The sequence below is a fragment of the Capricornis sumatraensis genome, chromosome 4 (genome assembly GCF_032405125.1).
Source record: "Capricornis sumatraensis isolate serow.1 chromosome 4, serow.2, whole genome shotgun sequence".
NCBI classification, from domain to species: domain Eukaryota; kingdom Metazoa; phylum Chordata; class Mammalia; order Artiodactyla; family Bovidae; genus Capricornis; species Capricornis sumatraensis.
The window spans coordinates 68,818,542-68,843,926 of record NC_091072.1 but is presented as its reverse complement, the minus strand read 5'-3'; the positions used below and the strand labels follow the sequence as shown (position 1 = coordinate 68,843,926).

The 25,385-nt window shown below is 40.0% G+C and overlaps 1 protein-coding gene across 2 annotated transcripts in view; it reads left to right on the top strand.

Annotated features, from left to right (window-relative positions):
- The window catches only part of CEP83 (centrosomal protein 83), a 137,479-nt gene that overhangs the window by 53,567 nt on the left and 58,527 nt on the right, over positions 1–25,385 (top strand). For both annotated transcript variants that reach the window (XM_068970943.1, XM_068970942.1), the window contains exons 4-5: positions 19,534–19,626; positions 22,295–22,426. In XM_068970943.1, the coding sequence (XP_068827044.1) occupies positions 19,534–19,626; positions 22,295–22,426 (225 nt within the window). The remainder of the gene's footprint in view (positions 1–19,533; positions 19,627–22,294; positions 22,427–25,385) is intronic.

Below are 25,385 nucleotides of genomic sequence, written 5' to 3'. Positions count from 1 at the left end.
CACTCTGTCTATCAGATCTAATCCCTTGAATCTATTTCTCACTTCCACTGTATAATCGTAAGGGATTTGATTTAGGTCATACCTGAGTGGTCTAAGTGCTTTTCCCTACGTTCTTCAATTTAAGTCTGAATTTGGCCATAAGGAGTTCATGAGCTGAGCCACAGTCAGCTCCTGGTCTTGTTTTTGTTGACTGTAGAGAGCTTCTCCACTTTGGCTACGAAGAATATAATCAATCTGATTTCGGTATTGACCATCTGGTGATGTCCATGTGTAGAATCTTCTCTTGTGTTGTTGGAAAAAGGTGTTTGCTATGACCAGTGCGTTCTCTTGGCAAAGCTCCATGAGCCTTTGCCCTGCTTCATTCTGTACCCCAAGGCCAAATTTGCCTGTTACTCCAGCTATCTCTTGACTTCCTATTTTTGCATTCCAGTCCCCTATAGTGAAAAGGACATCTTCTTTTGGGTATTAGTTGAACGTCTTGAATGTCTTCATAGAATGGTTTAACTTCAGCTTCTTCAGCATTACTGGTCTTGCGCACAGATTTGGATTACTGGGATACTGAATGGTTTGCCTTGGAAACGAACAGAGATCATTCTGATGTTTTTGAGATTGCATCCAAGTACTGCATTTTGGACTCTCTTGTTGACTATGATGACTACTCCATTTCATCTAAGGGATTCCTGCCCGCAGTAGTAGATATAATGGTCATCTGAGTTAAATTCACCGATTCCAGTCCATTTTAGTTCACTGAGTCGTAAAATGTCGACGTTCACCCTTGCCATCTCCTGTTTGACCACTTCCAATTTGCCTTGATTCATGGACCTGACATTCCAGGTTCCTATGCGGTATTGCTCTTTACAGCATTGGACTTTATTTCCATCACCAGTCACATGCACAACTGGGTGTTGTTTTTGACATCTTAAGGACTTAAAAATTTCATCTAATACAGAAATACTGGTGAGAATTTTTGCAGCCTCTGTTATTTATTTGTTTGACTGCAGTGACTTTTCATTGCTTAGTGCAGGCTTTGTCTGCTTGCAGAGAGCAGGGGTGACTTTCGGTTGCAGTGCTTGGACTTCTCATTGTGGTGGCTTCTCATTTTGGTGGCTTCTCTTGTTGCGGAGCACAAGCTCTGGGCACATGGGGCTCAGTAGTTGTGGCCTGCGTCCTCTAGACCTCAGGCTCAGTATTTGTAATGCATGGGCTTAGTTGCTCCATGGCATGTGGAATATTCCTGGAATAGGGCTCGAACCCGTGTCCCTTGCCTTGACAAGCAGATTCTTTTCCATTGCACCACCAGGGAAGTGGTGTCCTTTATCGAGCCCATCTTTGCAAGGGAACATTTCATGTAAAGATGGGCTCAATAAAGGACAGAAATGGTATGGACCTAACAGAAGCAGAAGATATTAAGAAGAGATAGCAAGAATACACAGAAGAACTGTACAAAAAAGATCTTCATGACCTGGATAATCACGATGGTGATCACCTAGAGCCAGACACCCTGGAATGTGAAGTCAAGTGGGCCTTAGGAAGCATCACTACAAACAAACCTAGTGGAGGTGATGGAATTCCAATTGAGCTATTTCAAATCCTGAAAGATGATACTGTGAAAGTGCTGCACTCAATATGCCAACAAATTTGGAAAACTCAGCAGTGGCCACAGGATTGGAAAAGGTCAGTGTTCATTCCAATCCCAAAGAAAGGCAATGCCAAGGAATGATAAAACTACCACATAATTGCACTCATTTCATATGCTAGTAAAGTAATGCTCAAAATTCTCCAAGCCAGGCTTCAGCAATATGTGAACCGTGAACTTCCTGATGTTCAAGCTGGTTTTAGAAAAGGCAGAGGAACCGGAGATCAAATTGCCAACATCCGCTGGATCATGGAAAAAGCAAGAGAGTTCCAGAAAAACATCTATTTCTGCTTTATTGACTATGCCAAAGCTATGCCAAAGCTTTGACTGTGTGGCTCACAATAAACTGTGGAAAGTTCTGAGAGAGATGGGAATACCTGACCACCTGACCTGCCTCTGGAGAAATCTGTATGCAAGTCAGGAAGCAACAGTTAGAACTGGACATGGAACAACAGACTGGTTTCAAATTTGAAAAGAAGTATGTCAAGGCTATATATTGTCACCCTGCTTATTTAACTTATATGCAGAGTACATCATGAGAAACACTGGACTGGAAGAAACACAAGCTGGAATCAAGATTGCCGGGAGAAATGTCAGTCACCTCAGATATGCAGATGATACCACCCTTATGGCAGAAAGTGAAGAGGAGCTAAAAAGCCTCTTGATGAAAGTGAAAGAGGAGAGTGAAAAAGTTGGCTTAAAGCTCAACATTCAGAAAACGAAGATCATGGCATCCGGTCCCATCACTCTGTGGGAAATAGATGGGGCAACAGTGGAAACAGTGTCAGACTTTATTTTTGGGGGCTCCAAAATCACTGCAGATGGTGACTGCAGCCATGAAATTAAAAGACGCTTACTCCTTGGAAGAAAAGTTATGACCAACCTAGATAGCATATTCAAAAGCAGAGACATTACTTTGCCAACTAAGGTCTGTCTAGTCAAGGCTATGGTTTTTCCTGTGGTCATGTATGGATGTGAGAGTTGGACTGTGAAGAAGGCTGAGTGCTGAAGAATTGATGCTTTTGAACTGTGGTGTTGGAGAAGACTCTTGAGAGTCCCTTGGACTGCAAGGAGATCCAACCAGTCCATTCTGAAGGAGATCAGCCCTGGGATTTCTTTGGAAGGAATGATGCTAAAGCTGAAACTCCAGTACTTTGGCCACCTCATGCGAAGAGTTGACTCATTGGAAAAGACTCTGATGCTAGGAGGGATTGGGAGCCGGAGGAGAAGGGGACGACAGGGGATGAGATGGCTGGATGGCATCACAGACTCGATGGATATGAGTCAGAGTGAACTCCGGGAGTTGGTGATGGACAGGGAGGCCTGGCGTGCTGCAATTCATGGGTTAACAAAGAGTAGGACAGGACTGAGCAACTGAACTGAACTGAACTGAACCAGGGAAGTCCTCAACTTTTATATATATAAAAGAAATGGTGTTTAAAGATACTTCTGTTGAGCTTTGAATTCTGGGTTGACAGTTTTTCCCTTAATACTTTAACATGTTTCTCTTCTGTCTTCTCACTTAAGTGTTACCTAAGACACTTTTGCTGTCATTTTTATCTTTGTTCTGTTTATCTAATATATCTTTTTTTCTTGTCAGCTCTTAAATTTTTTTCTTTATTGCTGTTTTTCAGTGATTTGGTTGACTTCCTGTTGGACATTTCTTCATGTTTCTGGTACCGAGGTTTATTGAGCTTCTTGGGTCTGTGACTTTATAGTTTTCATCAAATTTAGAAAAATTTTAGATACTGCTTTTCGAAATATTTTTTTCTGCCTCCTATTTGATTTCCTTTGTGAACTGCTTTTAGTCCTCTTAAAGTTCTCCCATAATGCACTGATGTCTTTATCTTTCATCTTTCTTGTCTCTCTGTTTCATTTTGGATAGTTTCTGTTTCCATGTCTTTCAAGTTCTCTGATCTTTTTTCCTGCAGTGTCTAATCTGCTAGTAATTTCACAGTGCATTTGGTGTCCCAGAATTCGTAGTTTTTATCCTGAAGTCCAATTTTGATCTTTTTCATGTTTTCCTTGATATGTTTATTCTTTATTGTAACTTTATGTGGAATTCAGTTATAATGACTGTTTTAATGTCTTTGTTGATGTTAAGATCTCTATCACTCTGGGTTGTTTTGATTGGCTTTCTTTTCCTATTGTAGGTATTATTAGACTGGTGCAAAAGTAATCGCGGTTTTGCATTGTTGCATTTGCTGTTTGATATTGGAGTACATTCTTAAATGTGGTTATGTTATACATTATTGTGCATTTCTTGCTTAATGTTTATTTTAATGAATTATTGCTTGCTGTTTATTTTATATATATTTTAGACTATGGAAATAATGTTAGACAAAAACAAATTCCAGTGATTTTTCTTATTCAAGTTCAAAATGGGTCATAAGCAGTGGAGATAGGTCACAACATCAACAACACATTTGGCCCAGGAACTGCTAATGAACATGTAGTGAAGCAGTGATTCAAGAAGTTTTGCAAAGATAATTAGCCTCTTGAAGATGAGGAGAGTAGTGGTCAGCCATTCAAGTTGACCAACAGCCAGATGAGAGAATCATCCAAGCTGATCCTCTTACAACTACACGAGAAGTTGCCCGAGAACTTAGCGTCGCCCATTCTTTGGTCATTTGGCATTTGAAGCAGACTGGAAAGGTGAAAAAGCTTGGTAAGTGGGTGCCTCATGAGCTGACTGAGGCATTGTCTTGAAGTGTCATGTTCTCTTGTTCTAGACAGCAACGAACTATTTCTTGATCAGATTGTGACGTGCAATGAAAACTGGATTGTATACCTCAGTTGGTGACGACCAGCTCAGCAGTTGGACTGAGAAGAAGCTCTAAAGTCCCTTCCAAAGCCAAACTTGCACCAAGAAAAGGGTCATGGTCACTGTTTAGTGGTCTGCTGCTGGTCTGATTCACTACAGCTTTCTAAATCCCAGCAAAACCATTACTTCTGAGAAGTATGCTGAGCAAGTTGCTGAGATGCGCCAAAAACTGCGGTGCCTGCAGCCAGCATTGGTCAACAGAAAGGGCCCAGTTCTTCTCTGTGACAGTGCCCAATCACATATTGTACAACCAATGCTTCAAAAGTTGAACAACCTGGGCTACTAAATTTTGCCTCATCTGTACCTGTATTCACATGACCTCTTGCCAACTGACTACCACTTCTTTAAGCATCTTGACAACTTTTTGCAGGGAAAATGCTTCCACAACCAGCAGGACGCAGAAGATACTTTCCAAGAGTTCATCGAATCCTGAAGCACTGATTTTTTTTTGCTGCAGGAATAAGTGTATTTCTCATTGGCAAAAGTATGTTGATTGTAATGGTTCCTGTTTTAATTAATAAAGACGTGTTTGTGCCTTGTTATACTGATTTAAAATTCAGGGTCCAAAACCACAATTACTACTGCACCAACCTAGTGTGGTTTTTCAGGCTTCTTTACGTGTCTGCTAAATTTAAAAATATTTTTTATTTGTATTTAAGTTCCACATGTACAACATTATGGTTCAACATCTGTTTGCACTACAAAGTTATTACCCCCCACAAGTCTAGTTACCATTCATCATCATACGGTTGATCCCCTTGGTCCAAATCACCCATCTCCCAACCCCTTTCTTTTCTGATAACTAGTAATCTGTCCTTTGAATCTGTTTGTTTTTGTTTTGTTTATCCATTGGTATAATCCAAGTCTATGCCCCAACCAGTAACACTGAAGAAGCTGAAGTTGAACGGTTCTATGAAGACCTACAAGACCTTTTAGAACTAACACCCCAAAAAGATGTCCTTTTCATTATAGGGGACTGGAATGCAAAAGTAGGAAGTCAAGAAACACCTGGAGTAACAGGCAAATTTGGGCTTGGAATGCAGAATGAAGCAGGGCAAAGACTAATAGAGTTTGCCAGGAAAATGCACTGGTCATAGCAACACCCTGTTCCAACAACACAAGAGAAGACTCTACACATGGACATCACCAGATGGTCAACACTGAAATCAGATTGATTATATTCTCTACAGCCAAAGATGGAGAAGCTCTATACAGTCAACAAAAACAAGACCAGGAGCTGACTATGGCTCAGATCATGAACTCCTTATTACCAAATTCAGACTTAAATTGAAGAAAGTAGGGAAAACCGCTAGACCATTCAGGTATGACCTCAATAGAATCCCTTATGATTATACAGTGGAAGTGAGAAATAGATTTAAGGGACTAGATCTGATAGATAGAGTGCCTGATGAACTATGGACAGAGGTTTGTGACATTGTACGGGAGACAGGGATCAAGACCATGCCCGTGGAAAAGAAATTCAAAAAAGCAAAATGGCTGTCTGCGGAGGCCTTACAAATAGCTGTGAAAAGAAGAGAGGCGAAAAGCCAAGGAGAAAAGGAAAGATATAAGCATCTGAATGCAGAGTTCCAAAGAATAGCAAGAAGAGATAAGAAGCCTTCTTCAGTCATCAATGCAAAGAAGTAGAGGAAAACAACAGAATGGGAAAGACTAGAGATCTCTTCAAGACAATTAGAGATACCAAGGGAACATTTCATGCAAAGATGGGCTCGATAAAGGACAGAAATGGTATGGACCTAACAGAAGCAGAAGATATTAAGAAGAGGTGGCAAGAATACACAGAAGAACTGTACAAAAAAGATCTTCACGACCTGGATAATCACGATGGTGTGATCACTCATCTAGAGCCAGACATCCTGGAATGTGAAGTCAAGTGGGCCTTAGAAAGCATCACTACAAACAAAGCTAGTGGAGGTGATGGAATTCCAATTGAGCTATTTCAAACCTTGAAAGATGATGCTGTGAAAGTGCTGCGCTCAATATGCCAACAAATTTGGAAAACTCAGCACTGGCCACAGGACTGGAAAAGGTCAGTGTTCCTTCTAATTCCAAAGAAAGGCAATGCCAAAGAATGCTCAAACTACCGCACAATTGCACCCATCTCACATGCTAGTAAAGTAATGCTCAAAATTCTCCAAGCCAGACTTCAGCAATACGTGAACCGTGAACTCCCTGATGTTCAAGCTGGCTTTAGGAAAGGCAGAGGAGCCAGAGATCAAATTGCCAACATCCGCTGGATCATGGAAAAAGCAAGAGAGTTCCAGAAAAACATCTATTTCTGCTTTATTGACTATGCCAAAGCCTTTGACTGTGTGGATCACAATAAGCTGTGGAAAATTCTGAAAGAGATGGGAGTACCAGACCACCTAACCTGCCTCTTGAGAAATCTGTATGCAGGTCAGGAGGCAACAGTTAGAACTGGACATGGAACAACAGACTGGTTCTAAATAGGAAAAGGAGTACGTCAAGGCTGTATACTGTCACCCTGCTTATTGAACTTATATGCAGAGTACATCATGAGAAACGCTGGGCTGGAAGAAACACAAGCTGGAATGAAGATTGCTGGGAGAAATATCAGTAACCTCAGATATGCAGATGACACCACCCTTATGGCAGAAAGTGAAGAGGAGCTAAAAAGCCTCTTGATGAAAGTGAAAGAGGAGAGTGAAAAAGTTGGCTTAAAGCTCAACATTCAGAAAACAAAGATCAGGGCATCCGGTCCCATCACTTCATGGGAAGTAGATGGGGAAACAGTGAAACAGTGTCAGACTTTTTTGGGGGGGCTCCAAAATCACTGCAGATGGTGACTGCAGCCATGAAATTAAAAGACGCTTACTCCTTGGAAGAAAAGTTATGACCAACCTAGATAGTATATTCAAAAGCAGAGACATTACTTTGCTGACTAAGGTCCGTCTAGTCAAGGCTATGGTTTTTCCTGTGGTCATGTATGGATGTGAGAGTTGGACTGTGAAGAAGGCTGAGTGCCGAAGAATTAATGCTTTTGAACTGTGGTGTTGGAAAAGACTCTTGAGAGTCCCTTGGACTTCAAGGAGATCCAACCAGTCCATTCTGAAGGAGATCAACCCTGGGATTTCTTTGGAAGGACTGATGCTAAAGCTGAAGCTCCAGTACTTTGGCCACCTCATGCGAAGAGTTGACTCATTGGAAAAGACTCTGATGCTGGGAGGGATTGGGGGCAGGAGTAGAAGGGGATGACTGAGGACGAGATGGCTGGATGGCATCATGGACTCTATGGTCGTGAGTCAGAGTGAACTCCGGGAGTTGGTGATGGACAGGGAGGCCTGGTGTGCTGTGATTCATGGGGTCGCAAAGAGTCGGACACGACTGAGCGACTTAACTGAACTGAACTTGGGTAGCATGCATATTTTAACTATTATTTCAATCCATGAGCATGAAATATCTTTCCATTTTTTAGTATCTTCAGTTTTTCTCATCTTTGCCTTACAGTTTTCAGTGTACAGGTTTTTCAACCCCTTGGTAAAATTTATTCTTAGGTCTTTTACCTGGTAAAAATTTATTGGTTGCTAGACAGTATAAATTTTATTTTGTTGAATGCTAGATATTTTTGTATTCTGGTAAATATTCTTGATCTTTGTTTTGGGACACAGTTCTTTGGAAACAGTTTTGTCATTCTGGGTCTTGCCCTTAATATTTGTTAAGGGAGAGAAGTTTAGTGTTTAGTGCTGACTATTTGTCACTGCTGAGACTCTTCTGAGTACTCTGCTCATATCTCTGTGAAATGAAGTTTTAAATGTGCCTTCTGGGAAAGGGAACTCTACACAATCTCTGAGTACTCATTCTTCTAATCCTTTCAGGTGGGTTTCTTCCTGACCTTAGGTATTTTCCTCACATGCATGTACTGATCAATACTGAGTGAGTCGAGAGGGTCATTTTGCAGAACTCCATCATTTTCTTTCCCTGCTACCCTCTTCTCTGTTACTCAGTCGTTGACTCTAGCTACACTAGTCTCCCTGGAGTCTTGCTTCTGTCTCCTTAAGTTGGGGTCCATCAGACTCTTCCTTTGTCACAGCCTGGAAGCTTTTACCAAAGCTCAGCTCCTGTGTTTTCTGTCTCTTGGGGATATCTGTTGCTTCATCATGTCCAGCGTCTTGAAAACCATTGTTTGATTTTTGTTCAGTCTGTTATTTGTTTCAGACAAGGGAGTAAAGTTGATCTCTGTTCCATCTGCTGGAAGTGAAAGGACTTTTGTTTTAATTAACTTTTAATTATAGAAATCTGAAGCAACTACAAAAATATAGAGATTGGGATGATGCATCCCCATGTACCCATCACTGATTACAGATGTAAGCATCTGTAATTACCCTCTCAGAGCCAGTGTTGTGTTGTCTTCTAACATTTTTCCTCTCTCTCTCTCAACCCTTCTGAATTATTTTGAACCTAATCATATCATCTCAACCCCAGATATGTTAGTACATATCTCTATTATATACCCAAGCAGTTCCTCAGAGGTGTAGCCACAATACTATTTCCATACCTAAAAGTGCTTATTTCTTAGAACCTTTTAATGTTATGTTTTCTTTAAGATATTCCCAATAGTCTCACAGTTTTGCTTTCTTGTTTTTAAAGTTGGTTTGTTTGAAAAAGGATCCAAATAAAATTTACATATTCTTTTTAAATTATTGGGCTAGCCAAAAAGTTCATTTGAGTTTTTCTGTTACAACTTACAGAAAAACCTGAATGACCTTTTTGCCCAGCCCTACAGCAGGATGTTAGGAGGGGTGAAATTGAATTTAGAAGCAAACCCCATACCTGCCAGAGATGCTCAGAGGGCTCAAACAAACCCCAGGACCCAGAGACTGAGACAGAACTGTGTTTGAGTGTCTCCTGCAGAGGTCCAGGTCAGCAGTGGACTGCCGCAGAGGCAGGGGCTCTGGGTGCAACAGACCTGGGTGTGGCAGAAGCCCTCTTGGAGGAGGTCACCATTAACCCCACCATAGAGCCTCCAGATCTTACACAGGATTGGGAAAACAGATTCTTGGAGGGCACAAAGAGAAACTTGTGTGCACCAGGACCCAGGAGAAAGGAGCAGTGATTTCACAAGAGACTGACTCAGACTTACCTGTGAGTGTCCAGGAGTTTCTGGCAGAGGCTGGGGTCGGTGGCAGCCTACTGCAGGGTTGGGAGCACTGAGTGTAACAGTGCATGCATGGGACCTTTTGAAGGAGGTCACCATTATCTTCATTATCTCCACCATAGTTTGGCCCCAGGTAAATAATAGGGAAAGAACACAGCTCCACCCATCAACAGAAAATTGGATTAAAGATATACTGAGCATGGCCCCGCCCATCAGAATAAGACCCAGTTTCTCCCTCAGTCAGTCTCTCCCATCAGGAAGCTTCCATAAGCCTCTTATCTTTCTCCATCAGAGGGCAGACAGACTGAAAACCACAGTCATAGAAAACTAACCACTCTCATCACATGAACCACAGCCTTGTCTAACTCAATGAAACTATGAGCCATGCCGTTTAGGGCTACCCATCCAAGATGGACAGGACATGGTGGGAAATTCTGACAAAACGTGGTCCACTGGAGAAGGGATGGCAAACCACTTCAGCATTCTTGCCTTGAGAACCCCATGAACAGTTTGAAAAGGCAAAAAGATAGGACACTGAAAGATGAACTCCCCAGGTCAATAGGTGCCCAATATGCTACTGGAGATCACTGGAGAAATAACTCTAGAAAGAATGAAGAGATGGAGTCAAGGTAAAAACAGCACCCAGTTGTGGATGTGACTGGTAATGGAAGGAAAGTACAATGCTGTAAAGGGCAATATTGCATAGGAACCTGGAATGTTAGTTCCATGCTGCTCCTGGAGCAATCGAGGCAAATTGGAAGTGGTCAAACAGGAGATGGCAAGAGTAAAGGTCGACATTTTAGGAATCAGCGAACTAAGATGGACTGGAATGGGTGAATTTAACTCAGATGACCATTATATCTACGACTGTGGGCAAGAATCCCTTAGAAGAAATGTAGTAGTCATCATAGTCAAGGAAAGACTTCGAAATGCAGTACTTGGATGCAGTCTCAAAACCGACAGATGATCTCTATTTGTTTCCAGGGAAAACCATTCAATATCACAGTAATCCAAATCTGTGCCCCACCAGTAATGCCGAAAAAGCTGAAGTTGAATGGTTCTATGAAGACCTACAAGACATTCTACAACTAATACCCCAAAAAAGATGTCCTTTTCATTATAGGGGACTTGAATGCAAAAGTAGGAAGTTAAGAGATACCTGGAGTAACAGGCAAATTTGGCCTTGGGGTACAGAATGAAGCAGGGCAAAGGCTCATGGAGCTTTGCCAAGAGAATGCACTGGTCATAGCAAACACCTTTTTCCAACAACACAAGAGAAGACTCTATACATGGACATCACCAGAAGGTCAATACCGAAATCAAATTGATTATATTCTTCGTAGCCAAAGTGGAGAAGCTCTCTACAGTCAGCAAAAACAAGACTGGGAGCTGACTGTGGCTCAGATCATGAACTCCTTATTACCAAATTCAGACTTAAATTGAAGAAAGTGGGGAAAACCATTGACCACTCAGGTATGACCTAAATCAAATCCCTTATGATTATACAGTGGAAGTGAGAAATAGATTCAAGGGATTAGATCTGATAGAGTGCCTGAGAACTATGGATAGAGGTTTGTGACACTGTACAGGAGACAGGGATCAAGACCATTCCAAAGTTGAGTTCAGTTGCTCAGTCTTGTTTGACTCTTTGCGACCCCATGAATCGCAGCACGCCAGGCCTCCCTGTCCATCACCAATTCCCGGAGTTCACTCAAACTCATGTCCATCGAGTCAGTAATGCCATCCATCCATCTCATCCTCTGTCATCCCCTTATCCTCCTGCCCCCAGTCCCTCCCAGCATCAGAGTCTTTTCCAATGGGTCAACTCTTCTCATGAGGTGGCCAGAGTACTGGAGTTTCAGCTTCAGCATCAGTCCTTCCAAAGAAATCCCAGGGTTGATCTCCTTCAGAATGGACTGGTTGGATCTCCTTGCAGTCCAAGGGACTCTCAAGAGTCTTCTCCAACACTATGGTTCAAAAGTATCAATTCTTCGGCACTCAGCCTTCTTCACAGTCCAACTCTCACATCCATACATGACCACAGGAAAAACCATAGCCTTGACTAGACGGACCTTAGTCGGCAAAGTAATGTCTCTGCTTTTGAATATACTATCTAGGTTGGTCATAACTTTTCTTCCAAGGAGTAAGCGTCTTTTAATTTCATGGCTGCAATCACCATCTGCAGTGATTTTGGAGCCCAAAAAAGTAAAGTCTGACACTGTTTCCCCATGATTTAAAGACTCTGATGCTGGGAGGGATTGGGGGCAGGAGGAGAAGGGGATGACCAAGGATGAGATGGCTGGATGGCATCATGGACTCGATGAACGCAAGTCTGAGTGAACTCTGGGAGATGGTGATGGACAGGGAGGCCTGGTGTGCTGCGATTCATGGGGTGGCAAAGAGTCGGACACAACTGAGCAACTGAACTGAATGGGACCAGATGACATGATTTTCGTTTTCTGAATGTTGAGCTTTAAGCCAACTTTTTTAGACTCTGCTTTCACTTTCATCAGGAGACTTTACAGTTCCTCTTCACTCTCTGCCATAAGGATGGTGTCATCTGCATATCTGAGGTTATTGATATTTCTCCCGGCAATCTTCATTCCAGCTTGTGCTTCTTCCAGTCCAGCATTTCTCATGATATACTCTACATAGAAGTTAAATAAGCAGGGTGACAGTATACAGCCTTGACGGACTCCTTTTCCTATTTGGAACCAGTCTGTTGTTCCATGTCCAGTTCTAACTGTTGCTTCCTGACCTGCATATAGGTTCCTCAGGAGGCAGGTCAGGTGGTCTGGCATTCCCATCTCTTTTAGATTTTTCCACAGTTTATTGTGATCCACATGGTCAAAAGGCTTTGGCATAGTCAATAAAGCAGAAATAGATGTTTTTCTGGAACTCTCTTGCTGTTTCCATGATCTAGCAGATGTTGACAATTTGATCTCCGGTTCCTCTGCCTTTTCTAAAACCAGCTTGAACATCTGGAAGTTAACGGTTCACGTATTGCTGAAGTCTGGCTTGGAGAATTTTGAGCATTACTTTACTAGTGTGTGAGATGGGTGCAATTGTGCGGTAGTTTGAGCATTCTTTGGCATTGCCTTTCATTGGGATTGGAATGAATACTGACCTTTTCCAGTCCTGTGGCCACTGCTGAGTTTTCCAAATTTGCTGGCATATTGAGTGCAGCACTTTCATAGCATCATCTTTCAGGATTTGAAATAGCTCAACTGGAATTCCATCACTTCCACTAGCTTTGTTTGTAGTGATGCTTTCTAAGGCCCACTTGACTTCACATTCCAGGATGTCTGGCTCTAGATGAGTGATCACACTATTGTGATTATCTTGGTTGTGAATATCTTTTTTGTACAGTTCTTCAGTGTATTCTTGCCACCTCTTCTTAATATCTTCTGCTTCTGTTAGGTCCATACCATTTCTGTCCTTTATCGAGCCCATCTTTGCTTGAGATGTTCCCTTGGTATCTCTAGTTTTCTTAAAGAGATCTCTAGTCTTTCTTAATTCTGTTGTTTTCCTCTACTTCTTTGCATTGATTGCTGAAGAAGGCTTTCTTATCTCTTCTTGCTATTCTTTGGAACTCTGCATTCAGATGCTTATATCTTTCCTTTTCTCCTTGGCTTTTTGCTTCTCTTCTATTCACAGCTATTTGTAAGGCCTCCTCAGACAGCCATTTTGCTTTTTGCATTTCTTTTCCATGGGGATGGTCTTGATCCCTGTCTTCTGTACAGTGTCACAAACCTCCGTCCAAAGTTCATCAGGCACTCTATCTATCAGATCTAGTCCCTTAAATCTATTTCTCACTTCCACTGTATAATCATAAGGTATTTGATTTAGGTCATACCTGAATGGTCTAATGGTTTTCCCTACTTTCTTCAATTTAAGTCTGAATTTGGCAATAAGGAGTTAATGATCTGAGCCACAGTCAGCTCCTGGTCTTGTTGTTTTTACTGTATAGAGCTTTTCCATCTTTGGCTGCAAAGAGTATAATCAATCTGATGTTGGTGTTGACCATCTGGTGATGTCCATGTGTAGAGTCTTCTCTTGTGTTGTTGGAGAAAGGTATTTGCTATGACCAGTGCATTTTCTTGGCAAAACTCTATTAGTCTTTGCCCTGCTTCATTCCGTATTCCAAGGCCAAATTTGCCTGTTACTTCAGGTGTTTCTTGACTTCCTACTTTTACATTCAAGTCCCCTATAATGAAAAGGACATCTTTTTTGGGTGTTAGTTCTAAAAGGTCTTGTAGGTCTTCATAGAAGCATTCAGCTTCTTCAGCGTTACTGGTTGGGGCATAGACTTAGATTACTCTGATATTGAATGGTTTGCCTTGGAAAGGAACAGAGATCATTCTGTCATTTTTAAGATTGCGCACAAGTACTGCATTTCGGACTCTTTTGTTGACCATGATGGCTTCTCCATTTCTTCTAAGGGATTCCTGCCCACAGTAGTAGATATAATGGTCATCTGAGTTAAATTCACCCATTCCTGTCCATTTTAGTTCGCTGAGTCGTAAAATGTCGATGGTCACTCTTGCCGTATCCTGTTTGACCACTTGCAATTTCCCTTGATTCATGGACCTGACATTCCAGATTCCTATGCAATATTGCTCCTTACAGTATCGGACCTTGCTTCTATCATCAGTCACATCCACAACTGGGTAATGTTTTTGCTTTGGCTCCATCCCTTCATTCTTTCTGGATATTTCTCCAGAAAATCTCCACTGATCTCCAGTAGCATATTGGACACCTATTGACCTGGGGAGTTCCTCTTTCAGTATCCTATCATTTTGCCTTTTCATACTGTTCATGGGATTCTCAAGGCAAGAATACTGAAGTGGTTTACCATTCCCTTCTCCAGTGGACCACATTCTGTCAGACCTCTCCACCATGATCTGCCCATCTTGGGTGGCCCCACGGGCATGTCTTAGTTTCATTGAGTTAGACAAGGCTGTGGTCATAGTGTGATCAGATTGATTAGTTTTCTGTGATTATGGTTTCAGTGTGTCTGCCCTCTGATGCCCGCACAGCCACCGCTCCTTGGACGTGGGGTTGCTCTTCCTGGCTGCCGCCCCTGACCTTGGGTGTGCAGTAGGTCCTCCCCGCCACTGCCCCTGACCTCGGATGTGGGGTAGCTTCTCTTGGCTGCTCCTGTGCTATGGCAGCCTGGCACTCTCGGCCGCTGTCCCTGACCTCGGAAAAAGAAATGCAAAAAGGCAAAATGGTTGTCTGAGAAGGCCTACAAATAGCTGTGAAAAGAAAAGAAGCGAAAGGCAAAGGAGAAAAGCAAACATATACCCATTTGAATGCAGAGTCCCAAGGAATAGCTAGGAGAGATAAGAAATCCTTCCTCAGTGATCAGTGCAGAGAAATAGAGGAAAACAACCGAATGGGAAAGACTAGAGATCTCTTCAAGACAGAGATACCAAGGGAACATTTTAGGCAAAGATGGGCTCGATAAAGGACAGAAATGGTATGGATTTAACAGAAGCAAAAGGTGTTGAGAAGAGTTGGCAAGAATACAGAGAAGAACTGTACAAAAAAGATGTTCATGAGCCAGATGACCACAGTGGTGTGATCACTCACCTAGAGCCAGACATCCTGGAATGTGAAGTCAAGCAGGCCTTAGAAACTTTCACTACAAACAAAGCTAGTGGAGGTGATAAAATTTCAGTTGAGCTATTTCAAATCCTAAAAAATGGTGCTGTGAAAGTGCTGCACTCAATATGTCACTCAGCAGTGGCCACAGGACTGGAAAAGATCAGTTTTCATTCCAATCCCAATGAAAGGCAGTGCCAAAGAATGCTCAAACTACTGCACAGCTGCACTCATCTCACACACTAGTTACGTATTGCTCAAAATTCTCCAAGCCAGGCTTCAGCAGTATATGAACCGTTAACTTCCAGATGTTCAAGCTGGATTTAGAAAAGGCAGAGGAACCAGAGATCAAATTGCCAGCATCCATTGGATCATTGAAAAAGCAAGAGAGTTCCAGAAAAACATCTACTTCTGCTTTATTGACTATGCCAAAGCCTTTGACTGTGTGGATCACAATAAACTGGAAAATTCTGAAAGAGATGGGAATACCAGACCACCTGACCTCCCTCTTGCAAAATCTGTATGCAGGTCAAGAAGCAACAGTTACAAGTGGACATGGAATAACAGACTGGTTCCAAATGGTGAAAGCAGTCATGGCTGTATATTGTGGCCCTGCTTATTAAACTTCAGTGCAGAATATGAGAAGCCCTGGACTGAATGAAGCACAAGCTGGAATCAAGATTGCTGGGAGAAATATCAGTTATCTCGATTTGCAGATGACACCACCCTTATGGCAGAATGTGAAGAGGAACTAAAAAGCCTCTTGATGAAAGTGAAAGAGGAGAGTGAAAGAGTTGACTTAAAACTCAAAATTCAGAAAACGAAGATCATGGCAGCTGGTGCCATCACTTCATGGCAAGTAGATGGGACACAGTGAGAAACTATTTTTGAGGGCTCCAAAATCACTGCAGATGGTGACTGCAGCCATGAAATTAAAAAAGACGCTTGCTCCTTGGAAGAAAAGTTATGACCAACCTGAACAGCATATTAAAAAGCAGAGATATCACTTTGACAACAAAGGTCCATCTAGTCAAAGCTGTGGTTTTTCCAGTAGTCATGTATGGGTATGAGAGTTGGAGTATAAGGAAAGCTAATTGCCAAAGAATTGATGCTTTTGAACTGTGGTGTTAGGGAAGACTCTTGAGAGTTTCTTGGACTGCAAGGAGATCCAACCAGTCCATCCTAAAGGAAATCAGTCCTGATTATTAATTGGAAGGACTGATGCTGAAGCTGAAACTCCAGTACTTTGGCTACCTGATGCGAAGAGCTGACTCACTGGAAAAGTCCCTGATGCTGGGAGAGGTTGAAGGCAGGAGGAGAAGGGGACAACAGAGGATAAGTTGATTGGATGGCATCACCGACTCAATGGATAAGTTTGAGTAAACTCCGGGAGTTGGTGATGGACAGGGAGGCCTGCCATGCTGCAGTCCGTTGGGTCCCAAAGAGTCTGACACGATTGAGTACCTGAACTAACTGAAACAATTCCTTCGCACTTTGGACTCAATTACTAGTCTCTTGACATCATAAACCATATTGTAAGAGGAACTTTCTCTTTGGTTTCTCTAGTCCCATTCATTGCTTCTCCTTCCCATAGCCACCAGTTTTCTCCTACAAGCACTTTTGATCCATGTTGCTTCTTCCTAAAATGTATATGTGGTGATGCCAATCTTAAGCTCAAAAACCTTCAATGAATAAACAAGGTGCAGAAAAATGTGTATGGTATGCCTTTCTTTCTGTAAAAACTTAAAGCAGTATATGTGCTTATGCATCTATAGACTGCCTGAAGAAGGCTACGGAAGTTACTGACACTGGTTGCTTTCTAAGAGGGATGCTAGATGACTGAAGTGAGAAAAGGACAGATTTTTCCTATTATATTTTGTTTGAATTCTTTTATTTATGTAATTATGTTTATTCATTTCAAGTAAAAAGAAAAAATTTAAAGTAAGTACTGAGTAAGTTATAAGAGCATGCACTTGGTATTCAGGAACCTTCTACTCTGTGGGTCCCCTTTCCCTTTTGTTTCCAGCCAGGATGCACCTCACCTGGGCGGTGTTTAACAGGATGTTTCAGCGTGGTCTTGGTTGTTACGGAGTCTGGAGATTACAACCAGTATTGATGCAGGGTCCCAGGATTCTGAATTTCTTGTAGTGCTTAGTGTGGTTCTGCCTAAAATGCCTTTAGGCCACCTTTGAGGATCATTTTTCTCCCCAGGGAATCTAATATTTTATCCATTCTTTGATTTTGTGTTCTGCCTCAGTTTTAGTTTTCCCATTCCTTTGATGTGCCATTCTTTCTATACTAAATAATCTTTTTCATTTGTCTTTATCTGTCCGTTAAAACTATATTGCCTGTTTTTACGTATTTGTATGTATAAATTATTTTTCACTTGAGATTTGAGCTATTTGGGGGGAGAGATATATTTCCTGGAGTTTTTGTAATCTTTATGAAGTTTGACTCTGTGTGTTTTGATAAAAAGGGATATGATAATGTAGCTACTCAATATATTCTGGATTGTTGTGGCAATTAAAATTAATGCTTGTAAGGAATTTAAAACAGTATGTAATGTAGATGACAATGTGTTATATGATGCTTTATATGTAGTAGGCATTCATTCAGTTGTTTTTGAAATATTTGGAGTATTGATGAATAAATCAGTGAACATTATTCTTAGTTTTCTGAGATTAATGTAAATACAAACTAGGTTTTATTTTTTTTTCACAACCAGTATTCATTAATCCATTCAAGAAATAATTGTTCCCTGTGCACTGGCCGTGGTGTCAGTTTTCAGAAACACATGGTGACTAAAGGCCGTGTTCTTTTAAGAAGTTTACAGATATACTTCCTTATGAAAATATGAGTTCTGTAAGAGTAGAAGAGGGAGGAGCCTAAATTAATTTTGCTGGAACAGTAAATGTCAGCTTTATCTGATTGAAAATAAGTCTGAAGGATGTCCTGTGGTATACCAAATTATTATAATTTATTTTGCTTGCCCTTGACAAAGACTTTGCCACTGTATCCAACATGATAATCTTAGCTGCCAACATGGTTTTTCCTAACAATAGCAATAATAATCAGTGATTGTCTTTACCTCATGTTAATGGGATTTTGTTAATATTTTATCCATTCTTTGGTTTTGTGGTCTACCTAAGGTTTAGTTTTCCCATTCCTTTGATGCACCATTCTTTCTATACTAAATCTTTTTTGTTCATCTTTACTTGTCTGGTAAACAGTGTCAGACTATTTTTTTGGGTTCCAAAATCACTGCAGATGGTGATTGCAGCCATGAAATTAAAAGATGCTTACTCCTTGGAAGAAAAGTTATGACCAACCTAGATAGCATATTCAAAAGCAGAGACATTACTTTGCCGACTAAGGTCCATCTAGTCAAGTTTATGGTTTTTCCTGTGGTCATGTATGGATGTGAGAGTTGGACTGTAAAGAAGGCTGAGCGCCGAAGAATTGATGCTTTTGAATTGTGGTGTTGGAGAAGACTCTTGAGAGTCCCTTGGACTGCAAGGAGATCCAACCAGTCCATTCTGAAGGAGATCAACCCTGGGATTTGTTTGGAAGGAATGATGCTAAAGCTGAAACTCCAGTACTTTGGCCACCTCATGCGAAGAGTTGACTCATTGGAAAAGACTCTGATGCTAGGAGGGATTGGGGGCAGGAGGAGAAGTGGACGACGGAGAATGAGATGGCTGGATGGCATCACTGACTTGAATGACGTGAGTCTGAGTGAACTCTGAGAGTTGGTGATGGACAGGGAGGCCTGGCGTGCTGCGATTCATGGGGTCGCAAAGAGTCGGACATGACTGAGCGACTGAACTGAACTGAAGCTTACATTGTCTGTTCTTAGGTATTTATATGTGTAAATTATTTTTCACTTGAGATTTTGAACTAATTGTAGGGAGAGATTTACATCCTGGTAAGTTTTTGTAATCTTTATGAAGTTTGACTGTGTGTTAGTCTGTTAATCTCTGAGAGCTTGAAATTGAGTTTTGTTGTTTCAAGTGATGGTTCTGTTTATATAATGGTTACTGTAAAGTTAAGTATATTGCAGTATTTTTCTTAGTTTTTGAACTGTGGTGTTGGAGAAGACTGTTGAGAGTCCCTTGGACTGCAAGGAGATCCAACCAGTCCATTCTGAAGGAGATCAGCCTTGGGATTTCTTTGGAAGGAATGATGCTAAAGCTGAAACTCCAGTACTTTGGCCAGTTTAAGTTTTGAATTTCACTGTTATTAGGAGAGAGGCTTCAAAATTTGTCTAATTCCTGAATTTAATATTTGTAATTTTATATTTAGAATTGTTTGTATTTCTCTACATATTAGGTATTAACTCCACAAAAGTTGGAATTCTTACGAGCCCAAATACAACAAGAGCTGGAAACTCCAATGAGAGAACGTTTTAGGAATCTAGATGAAGTAAGTAATTTGTATTTATATTTTCATTAGACTGTGAAAGGCTTGATGAGAAAAGCATCATGTTCCTACTCAAAAGCCCTGCAGTGGTTTCCATTCTTACTCTCAGTCCTTATAGTGCCCTTCAAGACTGCACAGGATAAGATCCTGTTTCTCCGTCCACATTAACCTTGTTGGTGTTTCTTTGGTACTCTAGAAGTGGTGCAGTTCGAGACTTTGCCGTAGCTGTTACTCCGGCTGTATATCTCTTGGTTAACTTTCTCATCTTCAAGGCAGCTGAAATTTCACCTTCCCAGCAAGGCCTACTTTGACCTACTGCCTCCATTTAATATTGCAGCCTGCCTTTCCTATCACTCTTTAGATTTTTGGATGCCCATTTACCCTGCTCTACTTTTAATTTTTCTCTAATATTGATAATCTTCTAAATATGCTATATATTTATTGTATTTGTTTTACATTTTTTCTCTTTACAATTGCTAGAATGTAAGTTGCATGAGAAAAGGTAACTTCATTTGTTTTGTTTGACTGTTATACTCCGAATTCCTGAAACTCTTAGCATGCAGCAGGTGCTTAATTAATATTTGTTGAATAAAAGAATGAAATTCAGGCAACCTCAGAAAAGTGAAAATTTATTAGTTTTTCTTCAAATTGAGATGTTGCTCATATGTAATGTTAGTATAATGTGACTAATTGTTTGGTAAAGGAACAGGAAAAGATGGCAAATACTAACTATATTAGGTACTATGCTAGATATTTTATATATTACATTATTTGATAATTATACTGAACCTTATACATGCAAATGAATATTGTCCCCTTCACAATGGACCCCTTTGGAAAGTTGGAGTCTAGTGATACTGCCATTGAGCAAAACAGTTGTGGAATCCTCTTTTCCTAATGATTTTCTGGCTTGATAAAGTCATTTTTTGAATATCATCCTTGTTGGTAACCAAAGCATTACAGTTTAGTGGTAGTAAACTATTTTGGGGGCTCCAAAATCACTGCAGATGGTAACTGCAGCCATGAAATTAAAAGATGCTTACTCCTTGGAAGAAAAGTTATGACCAACCTAGACAGCATATTCAAAAGCAGAGACATTACTTTGCCAACAAAGGTCCATCTAGTTGAGGCTATGGTTTTTTCAGTAGTCAAGTATGGATGTGAGAGTTGGACTATGAAGAGAGTGCCAAAGAATTGATGCTTTTGAACTGTGGTGTTGGAGAAGACTTGTGAGAGTCTCTTGGACTGCAAGGAGATCCAACCAGTCCAGTCCTAAATATTCATTGGAAGGACTGATGTTGAAGCTGAAACTCCCAATACTTTAGCCACCTGATACGAAGAGCTGACTCATTTGAAAAGACCCTGATGCTGGGAAAGATTGAAGGTGGGAGCAGAAGGGGACAACAGAGGATGAGGTTTTTGGATGGCATCACTGACTCAATGGACATGAGTTTGAGTAAACTCTGGGAGTTGGTGATGGACAGGGAGGCCTGGTGTGCTGCAGTCCATGGGGTTGCAAGAGTCGGACATGACTGAGAGACTGAACTGAACTGAGTAGATTTAATTTGGGGATATAACAAAATCACTTAACCTGAGTTAGATGATCAAGTTAAGTGAGAGGGTTTTTTTTTTTTTTAACTGAGGTATGTCCATAATAAAATCATGAAACCCACTTTCTTGGTCAATAAACTGGCTTAGAAATCTTTCAACTAAAGATTTACATACAGTGAGCTGAGTATTTTAGAAGGTGTGCTTTCCTTATTAATTCACTGATGCATGTTGAAATAGTGTCTCCTCCTTGCTCTTTTACCTAAGTTTTTCTTGAGATTCAGAATGCTATCAACTTTTATCGTTAGGAAGCAGAATTGGGTCATAGGTATTGCATGTGTTGTTGGTTAGTCAGGAGGGTTGAAGTTACACTTCAGACTGGTGTGTTGACTTGGACTATCATTATAACATTTGATTGAACCTTAGGTTATTATGCTAAGCATTCAGATAACCATTTACATACTTAGAATTCGTCCTTTTTGACTTTTAAGATGGCATTTCACGTTATAGAATTAGTTTTTATTTTTATTATTTTTAAAAATTTGAATGTAATTGCTTTACAATATTGACTGTACAGCAGTGTGAATCAACCGTATGTATACACATATAGCCTCCGTTTTGAGCCTCCCTTCCACCCCCACCCCCCATTCCACCTCTTTAGGTCATCACAGAGCACTGAGCTGAGCGCCCTGTGCTGTTTAGCAGCTTCCCACTAGCTAGCTATTTTACACATGGCAGTGTAAGTATTTCAGTGCTACTCTCATAGAATTAATTTTTAAAATCTATTTTGAAAGGTGTGCTACATTCTTAAATATTATTTTATTAAGCCAAGAAGTCAAAACTCCTGACATGCTACACATTTCTATTATGAAAATCAATGAGGAAATGAGATTAATGATAATTTGCTTTATTAAAACCTTTTCAGGAGTGTGCTAATTCTGTTTGTAGCATTCTTGTCATGAGGACTTTTCCAAAGTTTGTTTATGCTTCTGTTAAGCTTATTTTTTACTTTTAGAATGGCTTTCAGTATAAAACAGTTTAAATTTTTTGCAAAAGTGATTTTTTAAGTAACTATAAATTTCGTTTTAAAATTTGTGATAAATTACCATCTTTTTAAATTTAGGAAGTGGAAAAGTATAGAGCTGAATATAATAAGCTTCGCTATGAACATACATTTCTCAAATCAGAATTTGAACACCAGAAAGAAGAATTTGCACGTATTTTAGAAGAAGAAAAAATAAAACACAAATCAGAGGTGAGTGACTGATTATACTGGTTTAGTCATTATGCTACTAGTCAATAAAATTTTATGATTATATATTTTTTGTGAATCTCAACTTAGAGCTGATTGCATAATTATTTTATTGGCTAATAATTATATGGCTAATATTTGTCATTATTTTCATCTGCTCTATAGCAGCATTTTTCTTGTGAATGTTCTTTTTTGACTGTTAATTTTTCTTCTTTCCCTTTTTCCTTTTGCCCCAGTTAATGAAGATGCATAGCCACAGAGACAGACTTCTCTTTGCAAATACAGTTTGTATGATTGCTTGGTTAGCAGTGTCCCCCTCTACTTATTAAAATCAAACCATATTCAGGAGAGCTCTGGCTGTCAGCCCATGCGCCTTATTTCCACTGATAAAAATTAAGGAGTTTATACCTTAGGGAGTGCCTATCACCCTCAACATTGTGCCCCTCACCATCACTGTGTTCTTTCTGACGTCTACCATCGTAACAATGCCTGTAGTCTACAACTGTATTCTGTGTCTGTTGAGTTAGGCGGCCTCTTTTACCATTTTGTGGTTTGTCTCCTAAATTTGCCAAAAATGAAATTTGTGTTTCTTATTCCTCATGTTATTTTTAGGTGATTTTTCAGGATGGAAAGAGAAATAACCGTTTTATCCTGCTATGTTCTCTGCTGACTCAGATGGGAAAGAACCAGCCTGCAATGCAGGAGACCCAGGTTCAATCCCTGCATAGGGAAGACCCCCTGGAGAAGGAAATGGCAACCCACACCAGTAGTCTTGCCTGGAGAATTCCGTGGACAGAGGAGCCTAGCAGGCTACAGTCCATGGGGTCACAAAGACTGGGACACAACTGAGCAACTAACACACTTTCATTCAGATAAGAAATCTAATGCTAGTTGAATTTATTAAAAAGAAATTGCTTGCGGTCTGTTGTTATGGGGAGTGTTCTGTGTACAAACACATCTTCATCATATATTTATTGCATTGTCTTTATTTGGAATTAAGAGCCAAAATATACTCTCCTTCCTTTAACATTTACTAGTTAGATCAAACTGATTTCTTTTTATCAGTGAGCAGATTGCTCCATGATTATTTGAAATGTAAGAAGTTGAATGAACCTCAGATCATTTGAGTCCATTAAGAATTTGGTACTGAAAAAACTAAAAATAATTATAATAGTCTTTTTCATTAAAAAATTATTTATGGCCTTTTTTTTTTTAAACATTTGATCTCACTTCTATTATGGTCAGTGAAATGGGGCAGGACTGTCTTATTTTCTCCATTTTAAATGGAAACACTGAAGCACAAGATAAGGGACTTGCCCAAAGTTTCACAGAAACTCATTAGCCAAGTTAACTGAACTCCAGTACCCCAACTCCCAGCCCAGAGTTTTAAATTTGAAATTACTAATGATTCAAGGTTGCCATGTTAATTAGGGGCCATCTACCACTGTAATGTTGTAGAGAAATGAATTGACTTATATAAGATTTTGAATCTATAATAATGATAGATTTAAGGGGACTACATATAAAATTTTTCCTCTGGGAAAAGGAATGATAAAAATTTCAAATTTAAAATGTAGCTTTAGCATGTTGAAGAGTAACTACTGAGATTAAAGATAATGGTGCTTTATTTTATATTTTGCTTTTAAAATCTAATGTTGGTTGATGTTTATCTGGTAATGATTATTTGTGCTCTCTTAGTTTTATCTTTTTTTTTTTTAAAGAATGAAACGTGCATCTGAAATCTGATGGCTATTCTATTTTTCATCCATGAAAGACCAAATGATAATCATTAAAAATTTTAAGATGCCAGTGGCAAATTAATTTTCTAGTTGGAATGTGTTATGACGTTCTTAGAAATCTGGAGATAAATGGCTAGCTCTATGCCATGATTAGTAAAAGCTGGAAAAGTAAAACTTTCTAATAAGGCCGAAGTTCTCTCCTTTCTATTTCCCAGTTGATTATGCAGGAGCAGTATTAATTAGTGGATAATTGGTGTCTGCTTTCATTCCATCACTTATCTTTACACTCCAGTTTCTCTATACAATTAAAGTAAAAACTAGTGAGATGATGTGGATTGCAAAACAGTAGTAAAACTTCAAAGTAAGGCCTACCCTTGTCATCTATCAATTTTACAACTTTAACTGGTATATAATATATTATCTTGGTGTATTAAAAATAATTGGATTTTCTTGCATTAATTAAGGACTCACACAATAAGTGTACGTTTTCACTTCTACAGATGAAAGAAGTTTTGGTTCATATGGTAATACTTCAGGAAAATTTTGTTATTAGTGTTTTCCTGAGGAGCACGCTAGGAATTCACATTTTCCTCGTTATACTTTAAATTTTAAAAATTACATGAAGTAAGATATCTTATGAAAAAGAGATGTCGTGATTTCTTAGTGCATTTGACTGTAAGCACATATTAAGTGTGGGGTTTTATACAAATGAGATTCTGAAGTTGCATACATTCTTATTTGGATGTGGTACTACTGTGTTTTCATTTTATTAGGACTCTGATTTTATATTATTCTGCAAATAGTAATGAAGAACAATACAGAGAGTTTTAGGTTCAGGTGATTGTAATGTAGGCTGAATGAGTGAAAGAGTAATCCAGTGCAGAAGTATTAAGATCTTGAGAGAGGGCAGTGAGCATTGCACCATATGAAAAACTGATATAATACATAATGACAGGTCTCTGAGGCTGTTCCATCATGTGTCCCAAACTGGCTGTGCTCTGCCTTGGATTATGTAGGGATCATGAGAAGCCAAAGTTCCTGTGGCAAAAAGGAGAACTTCTCTGGGTCTCTGTTACCACATGCTGTTTTCCTTATAGCACTGGTAGCAGGAGAACTGATCATGCCCTCCTTGGTTGGGTCCTTACGCTGACATGTACATAATCACATTGGTAGACATCATGAAACCTCTCAGAACACTTTAGTTCTGGTGGGTTCTAAAGTTC